At 44.0% G+C, this 9,907-nt stretch overlaps 1 protein-coding gene across 1 annotated transcript; it reads right to left on the reverse strand.

Annotated features, from left to right (window-relative positions):
• Window positions 1-5,884: 5,884 nt before the first annotated feature.
• LOC147429412 (uncharacterized) lies at window positions 5,885-9,453 on the reverse strand. The gene has a single exon (XM_086495638.1). The coding sequence runs from the start codon at window positions 8,472-8,474 to the stop codon at window positions 6,051-6,053; it is 2,424 nt and encodes an 807-aa protein (XP_086351764.1). The 5' UTR covers window positions 8,475-9,453; the 3' UTR covers window positions 5,885-6,050.
• Window positions 9,454-9,907: the final 454 nt, after the last annotated feature.

A 9,907-nucleotide genomic window follows, 5' to 3' on the forward strand; every position in this document is an offset into this window, starting at 1 on the left:
GGAAAAAATTATGTTCCTAATGCTTCTGCTGGCAGCAATTCGTCTGGAAATTATGGTGATAAGGGCAAAAAGAAGATGCGTTGCCATTATTGTAAAGCCAATGATCACTTGATCAAGTCGTGTCCTAAGTTGAAGTCCAAAGAGGCTAAGAAGAAAGAGGGTGGTTCGACTCAAATGCTGGTTCCACTACAAATGCAGCCATTGTTGAGTCTTCTGTGAAAGGAGATTGTGTTGCTGATGTTGATGCAGAATGGGCTTTTAGCGCAGAGTGCACTTACAATCCTGCTGTCCGTGATGCATGCTTGTCAGTTGCTGCAGATTCACATGTGTGGTATTTCGACAATGGTGCTACAAAGCACATTACCTCACATCGTGAATTGTTTACCTCTCTCAAGTATGTCCCTCATGGGAATTCAGTCACTTGTGCCAACAACGCCTCTTATCCAGTTCAGGGAGTTGGAAAGATTGTGCTCACTGCTGCTAATGGCAGTTCCTTCACACTTGTTGATGCACTTTATGTACCTGGGATCAAGAAGAATCTCTTGTCTGTATCTGCACTTGCTAGACTTGGACTTGTAGTCAAATTTGTGGATGACAAATGTATAGTTCATGATCTCAGTTTTGGTGATGAAATTGTTGCATCTGGGCTTTTGTGCCGTGGGATGTATAAGCTCACTTTGTATGACAAGTGTGGACAAAATTTTGCAAATGCTGTTGCAGATTCAAGGGCTATTTCAGATGCAAAACTTTGGCATGCACGTTTTGGTCATCTGAATTTTGTCAGTTTGCTGCGTTTGCAGAAATCTGATATGGTTGCTTCTTTGCCACCTCTTGAAGCACCTGTCAAACATGTTTGTGAAGGCTGTATTTTGGGTAAGATGCAGCGTTCTAAATTTCCAAAGGATGGTTCAGTTCGGGCCACATGCAGGTTGCAGCTTGTGCATAGTGATGTTTGTGGGCCCATGCAAACTCCGTCCTTGGGCAATTACTTGTACTTCGTGACTTTCATTGATGATTACTCCAGGCATGCATGGGTATTTCCGCTTAAAGCGAAGTCCGAAGTTTGTATGTGCTTCAAACAATTTCTAGCTATGGCTGAAAATGTCTCGAAATGTACTATGGGCACCCTCCGTTCCGATCGAGGGGGGGAGTATATGTCTCATCAATTTAATGCATTTCTGGCTAGTCGTGGGATAAAACACCAATGTACAGTGCCTTATACGCCTCAGCAAAATGGTGTTGATGAGAGGAAAAACAGATCACTGACGGAAATGGCACGATGTATGGTCAAAAGTCAAGCTTTACCGCATTCTTTTTGGCTTGAGGCCATCATGTGTGCCACTTATGTACTTAACAGGTGTCCTACGAAAGCTTTGCAGTCTATTACTCCATATGAAGCATGGCATGATAGAAAGCCTTCTATTGAGCACATGCGTGTTTTTGGCTGTTTGGCATATGCTTTGGTGCCACAAGTGCAGCGCAGAAAATTGGATGATAAGGCTGTCAAATGTATTTTTGTTGGTTATAGTGTTGAAAGCAAAGGTTACAGGTTGTATCATCCGCAAACAAAACGTATTCTGGTTTCTCGGGATGTAGTGTTTGTGGAAGATTCTGTTCAGCCCTTGCTGTCATGTACTAGAGACAATAATGTAAGCTCACAGGACATTTATGACACTTTGTTGCCTCTTTTTAATGGTGGAAATACGAATGTAAGTTCCAATGAGGCAAATGTACAGCCCATGGGGGTTTCTAAAAATGTTTTAGATCAGCCTATTACTGATGCAGATGTACATGATGTACTTGATGAGGAAAGGGCTGAAAATGAGCAGGCTAGAGGTATGCCAAAATGGCTGGTGCACACTTTGCGTGACAGTAAATTGGATGCACCTTTGTCTAGTCGTACTCGTTCAGGCTCTCGCCATGCATCTTATGCATCAGATTGTTATGCTTTGGTTGTGTCTAGTTTACATGATGTTGAGGAGCCTCTGTCTTTTGATGAAGCACAGAATTCAGAAAATTGGATGGCTGCCATGTAATCAAAATATGATGCACTTATAGAAAATGACACATGGACTTTATGTGATTTGCCCCCTGGCAAAAAGGCCATTGGTACAAAGTGGGGTTACAAGTTGAAACGCAAACTGGATGGTGAGATCGATCGCCATAAGGCTCAACTTGTTGCAAAGGGTTATGCACAGCAAAAAGGCATAGATTATGAAGAGACTTTTGCTCCCACTTGTCGTATGACTACTGTGGGTTTTCTATGTGTATTGGCAGCTCATTTTGGTTGGGATGTACATCAATCAGACATTGTTACTGCTTTCTTGAATGTTGACATATTTGAGGAAGTTTATGTAATGCTGCCTCGCGGTTTTGTCATAAAAGGACAAGAGGACAAAGTGTGCAAATGTAACAAGTCTTTGTATGGGTTGAAGCAATCTCCTCGTGCTTGGTATGAGAAAGCTGACACTCATTTGGTCAAACAAGGCTTTCGTAACAGTCCAACAGAAAGCACATTGTATGTAAAGCGTGAGGGTGATGTATTTCTCATCGTGGTTCTTTATGTTGATGATTTGCTGATCACTGGACCAAATGAGAGACATATTGCTGAATTTAAAGCTGATTTGAATGCTACTTTCAAGATGAAAGATTTGGGGCTGTTGCATCATTATTTGGGTATACAGTTTAAGCAGTGTGATGGTGGTATTGCCTTGTGTCAGAAAAGTTACATAGAGACATTGCTATGTAAGTTTGGACTTGAGGATTGCAAACCTATTGCCACTCCCATGGAAACAGGTTTGAAGTTGAGTCTACATGATGCTGGCAATCCTGCTGATGTCACTCTTTACCAAATTGCTGTTGGCTGCCTCATTTATGTATGCAACACGAGGCCAGATATTCAGTTCGCAGTCTCACAGGTCAGCAGATTTATGCATAGCCCAGGGTCTAAGCATTGGCAGGCTGTCAAGAGGATTTTTTGCTACCTTAGTGGCACTTTACATCTTGGCTTGTTTTATCTCAAGGGGGGATCATTGCCGCCAGACTTACATGTTTTTTCGGACTCAGATTGGGCTTGTTCTTTTGACACGAAAGTGTCCACAAGTGGTTTTTGTTTCATGCTTGACAGTTCAGGTATATCATGGTTGAGCAAGAAGCAACCTACTGTGGCCACTTCGAGTTGTGAGGGTGAGTACAGGGCAGTCTTCACAGCTACGGTTGACAGCTACGGTTGAGTGTGTATGGCTCAGACGCCTTATGGCTGATTTGGGTGTTGGACAGGACACTGCCAACACTATCTACACTGACAGTCAGAGCGCATTGGCAGGTGCGAGGAACCCAGTTTTTCATGCTCGCACAAAGCACATTGAGGTGCATTACCACTATGTCAGGGAGAGGCTCTCAGCAGGAGAGATCAGCTTGGCTTATGTGCCAACACAAGACAACTTTGCAGATCTTTTCACAAAGGCATTGTCTCGTGAGAAGCTTGAAGCTTTCCGCAAAGCTTTGGGCTTACTCCCCTTTGTGGACTGATCATGTCCTCAGGGCATGACACTTCCCTTTACTCATGTGCCAGCTCTCGTTCACCGCATCACTCCAGGGGGGATTTGTTACCATATACATGTGGTAGTGATGTGTGTGAACACACTAAGACCGCCGGGACATTTTTTCCCTCTTTAGGAGGTTTTTTCCCCCGTGCATTGTATATACGTCCATCACTCTAGGGCTATCTATCTTTCCATTGCACACTAAGTAATACACTCTCTATTGTGTGCCTTGAGCTTCCTTCGTCTTCTCCAAGCGGTGTGTGTTTCTCTGCAACCCTAATTCCAACACTAATGAGAGGAGGAGAAATCACTTCCCTGCATGCGACTCCCTGCTCAACAGCCTGGACGTGAACGACGCTTCTCTTTCTTCCTCCTCCCAGTTTTCTCTCTCTCTCTCTCTCTCTCTCTCTCTCTCTCACTGAATCCGTGCAGCTCCACTCATTAACTCTTGCATCTCTAGCTTGCAGGTCATGGCACCTACGCTCTATTCTCTCTCTCTCTTCCATGCAGAGTTTATGCATTGAGGCAGCTCTCCAAATTACACGGGTAACATTCTTTGGTGGCTGCAAATACATGAATGATTAGGAGGTGAGGAATGTAGCAATTGATTAACGGCTACAAGTCGATGTGTAGGAGAGACGTTGGGGTCCGAGTTTCTGAAGAAGGGGAAGACCGGAGGTAGCTGAGGTTGGCGCTTGGCGCATGAGTGGCACCATGTTGTTGGCGGAGTAGGCATAGTCATTGCTTGTGAGCCGCATCCCCCTGCACCAGAGTGGATTTGTGAAAACCTGTACCCCTGCACCAGAATTTGTGAGCCTCTACCCTTGCATCGCCCTGAACACGGGTGCCCCTGCGGAGCTGTAGATGAGGAAGTCTCCCAAATTTGACATCTCCATACCATCTGCATATGCATGCCATTAACACCTCATCTTGCCCGAGCCTCCCAACCTCTGGTCGCCGACCTGTAGTAGCTGCCTTGTTAGAGGGAGGGAGGCTTAGTGCCCTTCATGTCTTCAAACCTGCACAGTGCATCTCTTGGCGCGCGCGCGCGCGCGAGAGAGAGAGAGAGAAGCTTTGAAAGCCCTTGGCTACACTGCAGATGGGCTGTGGTTTTGAAAACACCACCCGTTGCTTTGAAAAGAAGTGGGTTAAATAGCAACGCGTGCGAAGACAGTGTAAAGCGCACAGCACATTGGGATGCCGAAAAGGTAGCAGGCTATAGCCCTAGGCAACCCTCTCTCTCTCAATGGCTGCGCACATGAGAGCTTCGCTGCGTGAACTTCTGTGCATTCGTAAATTAAGCAAGTTGTCGCCCAGCCTTCTTCGCGCACACAACAAAGCTTGAGCCACAGAAATCGCTCTCTCCCCCTTGCTTTCGAAGCTAGCCGCAGCGTCCAACTGTGTCGCAAGTCCTACTTTTAAGGCTTGGACGCAACGGCTGAAAGATTCTCGCCACCTCAGATGGTCTTGCCGCTGCGGATAATTGTAGGCCTCATGTGCGTAGCGCTTCACGCTTTCTCTCTCTCTCCCCCCTCTCCCGCCTGAGGCTCAGAGAACACTGCCCGGAGTCCTCAGAGAATGCCATGTGTCTAGGGGAGTCGGAATTCCCTCCCCCTTTATCTATAGTATAGATTAGTCTTTCTTGAATGTTGCATGCACTCACCAATCAAATATTTTCATTATTTATATTGTTTTTAAAAATATATATAAGATTTTTCCCTAACAAACAAACAAGGTGAACACTTCAGAGTGGCCTCAAGAAGGCATCATTTTTTGTTGTAATAAATGATTATTAGAACACATTTGACATGTTAATGGTATGTGTTCTCAAGAAAAATGTGTCTCAACTTGATATCGTGTCGTTCATGGCTAAAAAATTACATTTTTTCTAGACAGTCAAAATAAGAGGAAACTTGAAATTCTCTCGGTCTATAGGTCAAATTTTGAATCTTTTGCCGACCATTACACTAAGACTTGTTTAAATTTGTCGGTTTTCTTAAAGACAAGCTTAAAATCTAGCCGAGATTTTTCAATTTTAACCGATTAAAATACACTAGATCCCAGTTTTTTTCTAACACTGGTGTTGTTTTCAATTTCAAAAATGTCAGTTGAGAACAAGGGAAAATGGAGAAGTTCCACCCTGAAATAGAGAAAAATAATGTAAAAACCTGAAAAATAAATCTAATTTTTAACATTTTCTCTATGCATATTTCAAGAAAAGAAATTTTGCATGTCTGTAAAAATGTTTTTTTTCGAACACTTTGATGGAGAGAGAGAGAGAGATGCACATGCACACACACACTCATTTTTATAATGAAAATGTTCAAATGAATATAGCAAGGCTTGAAATGACTTGAAATGTCACCTATAAAAGTTAACGTGAAATTGACCACTTGATGGTGACAGAATTGCAAGTTTTTCTCTACCACTTTCCTATGGCCTTCTTGGCCAAAAAGGAACAACTCACTATGGCCTTAGCCTTTTAAAGCAGTCCAAAACAGTGAGCTAGTTCAGAAAGCAGGTGAAGAGGTTCAAGGGTACATACGGTCCAAATCCACCCACAGTAAAACGTCCTCTTTGCATGCATTCTAGATCCTGTTCCCACGTATGCAAGTCCTTTATGTCCTCATCATCTTCGGGGCCCAGGTTGCTGTGCAGCTCTTCTGGATGTGCAGGCAGAGCCTCCTCCTCTGCGCCTTCTTCGGTGCGTTTTTCCTCCTCTTCAGCATCATCGTCCGACACAAATTCTTGCATGTATTTTTCCTCCTGCTTCCAGGCTTCAAACTCTTTCTGATGAGAGCGCTCTGCACTGCTGAGCTCTTCATTTTGGACTGAATCCTCATCCTGGTCATCGTCTTCTTCTGGTGAAAGAGAGAGCGGTGAAGAAGCTGCATCAGAGAATGACTCGTCGTCTTTCTCGGGATCCCACCCAGGCCCATCGAAGAGAACCCCGATTTTGTGAAGATTGGCCGTGTCCTGCCCTACACATACTATGAACAACCCATAAGGGTCAGAACACCCTTGCAGCTTGTCTTGCCCAAGAAGCAGAAGCCAAACTTTCAGAGACATGGACATCAGCTTCGTGATACTTGCCTTTGCCTTGATTGTCATACAGCATGTCGGAGGGCACGCCGTCGTAAAGCGGATTTCATTCGAACCTTCTTGTTCATCATCATCATCATCATCATCGTGGTGCACCCACATAAACCTAGAATAGTGTTGCCTCTCCCTTACTTCCAGAACAAAGTGCTTCATTGGGTTGGGAACCAATCGCGTGTATTCCCTGCATATTTCACATTTGTCGCATTTGCGTCGGTGACGCATGAAGGGAATCACCTCAGCTTGCATGAAAGGGCATTGGAGTTTGAGCCCCGAGGTGCTTATCTCAGATATCTGAGCTATGGTTTTGAAGTTGTGAAACATGACAGCAGATACTTTCTGAAAGTTCATGTCACCCATTATCCTTTGGTAAGCAAAGGTTGGAGCCCAAGACATGGAGATTGTTGGGTTTCCTTTAAATTGAGCCAAGCAGAGCAGGGCCAGTATGTCCTGATTGTTTTTGCCTTCTTTTGAAGGTGCGGATTCGTCTGCATTCAGTGGAGTGATGTGGTTGTCAAGCAGATCTTTAACCACATCTAATGTTTGCTCCTCTAGGGTTTTCCCTGTTCTTAGCTGCACTTTTCCTTCAATCTCAAGAAGTGCAAGAATGGACAATAGTCTATCTTCATCGTGACCTTCGGAGCAATCCCGCAGGCTGATTTCTCTAATAGCAAGAGTAGCAAGCTGCAATCGTTTAGGATTTTCCAAAAGCCAATTTTTATTGTCGTCATCAACATTATTGTGCTTTGTTAAGTCGTCATCACCACATTTCTGAATTTCCTTGAATTTGCATTCTGCAGGAATTGTATTCACTTCATCAATATTTTCTGCAGGCTTTTGTAGGCTCACTACCTCTCTGATCTGATGTTGCTTGTGAATATCTAAGCTCTGATCTTGCAGTCTGCACGACCACTCAAGCATAGATGGCAAGCGCTGCATTGTCCTTCTCAAGTACGTCCAAAAAGTAGCAGGGAGCCTGTTGTTCGCTACTGATTTGTAGCTGCTTTTCTCCATGAGATCAAAGTAGCTCAATCTCTCAACATAGTAGACATGGCCAGAGTTGTCGTTAAGGTTAGATCCACAGAGATGACCGCAATGTGGACAGGGGAAATGCTTCTTACTATTTAGCAAGTGCAGAGATCTCTCATATCGGGGACCGAATTTGGCCTTGGCACCATCAGTCATGATCTCTCTGGGGTACCATGTCAAGCCAGTGGACCGACAAAAAGCCATATATGAGAAATACCCTGTTAAGCCTTCCTTATCCATGCCCACCACAAAGGCAAGTTTCTTGGGAAGTACAAACTCTTGCAAGGTCCATACGCGCGAAAACCATCTTGGCAGCTTGTAAAATTCAGGTGATGGAGCAGGTGCCCATAGCTGAAAGCCACCACCTATACCATGGCACCACACATAGCAGCGTTCGCTGCAGGCATAATATGCACCCATATTTTCAATCTCTCTGTTCTTCTCTCCGATGTCTCCTTGATTGATACAGAGAGAGTCAAACCACACCTTCTCCACCCCATCAGCTGCCAATATGTGCAGGAATTTGACAAGCTCTGTATATCCAGGCTTTTGTGCAAATTTGTGCTGTTTGAAGAGGTCTGCATATGTATCCACTCCGCTCATCTTCTTGTGCACGTGATAATGAGGGGATGAAAGCATTAGAGTGGAAATGTCGAGAGACCAGTCCCGGGCATCCTTGGTCCATGTGTGCGAGATGATGTGAAATTTCCAATCTGTGCAGGGGCAAAAGCACATTCCTCCTTCACTAGCAAGAGTTGCTTGTATGCAAATCAGCCGAAGGGGAAAGGTTTTCTTCGGCATCTCCACGAGGACAGTAATGGAGGGCTCTGGTTTTTCAGGTCTCTCTCAATGGGAAGAGCTCAGAGAAGTAGTCAATGAATACATGTAGTGTGTTTGAATTGTTGCTTGTGGCAATAGACTCAGTATCTCATTGTCATCATGCTCATGTGTTTTCATTTTTGAGGTCTAATTCCTTGAGCTGTCCAGAGGACAATTAGTCAACCATATGCTAAATTATCAACATCATGTGTTTGGCCACACTTTAATAATGGTCTTCCATGTGAAAGAAGCTGGTGTGTATCACCTTCGTGTGTACCCCACAAAAATAAGAGATCCATTTTTCCAGTCTTGGTATAGGAAGGGCTTCAACTCAGGATGCAGTCATGGGAAGCGCAATTATCAGGAAGATGTTACTGATGCAACTATGCCAAATCAGCATGGTCACAAAAGCCCTTGCATAGTTGCATACAAGGGCACCTGACAACCTGCACTTTGCAAGTGTGGATGCTAACACACTAAGACATATAGAAAAATTGTGCACATCTAAGCAGCAAATTGTCGTTAGCCAGGCAGCAAGCTCCCCGGCTCTCGTGCTGACATGTAGAGCTCCAACCCTAACACATACGCTCCCGCCAACACCTTTGCAGATGTTCTCCATGGTTGCAAAGTTGGTTGGGAGCTTGAGGTTGCCTCTCTAACAGTCATGTGAGGCCATGTTTCTCTTTTCACAAAGCAAATGGTTGCTTGACACCTAAGCACGAGCAGTCTTTGCCTTCCGGCCTAAGACAAATAAGGGAGATGTTACTGATGTAACTATGCCGAAATTGGCGCGGTTAGAAAAGGCCTTGCATAGATGCATATAATACAAATAACTAGTGCACTTGCGAATGATGTATCAGGTACAGTTATTTCAAAAGGTAATTGATAATTGTCCTTCACGTGATCATTGCCTTATCCTTGTACATGAGGATAATTTCCAAAAGTGTGGCACTAAGATAATTAATCTTTTGATTAGCTTTTTGACGATTCTCGATTTGTGTGTGTGTGTGTGTGTGTGTGTGTTGGTCGTGGGGTAAGCCCAACTTGTGGCTCATATGGGAAAGCCGCTTAGGAAATGATAGATGATGAGATAGTTCAATAAGAAGAGGGTGCAACCTCTTCAGCCAATGGATGTAAAGTAGTAAGCGTATTTAAAAGGCTATTCTCTAATAAATCAATTGCACTTTGAGCTTATCATTTGTGTCTATAGTTTACCCTAATGCTTTGTCCTTGGCATAGCCTAACTTTAATCTTAATCACTCTAACCCTACTTCTAACACCATGTACGTTACACCATTGGTGATTAGAGAACACGCTCTCGCTATTAATCCTCACAAGTGGTATCAGAGTCGATAGTTCACATTTAGGCCTAATTAATTCCTCTTTATTATGTCTCGAATCACTTTCTCTTTCTA

This window comes from Adiantum capillus-veneris, chromosome 22 (genome assembly GCF_014529385.1).
Source record: "Adiantum capillus-veneris isolate H3 chromosome 22, ASM1452938v2, whole genome shotgun sequence".
In the NCBI taxonomy this organism is placed as follows: Eukaryota; Viridiplantae; Streptophyta; class Polypodiopsida; order Polypodiales; family Pteridaceae; genus Adiantum; species Adiantum capillus-veneris.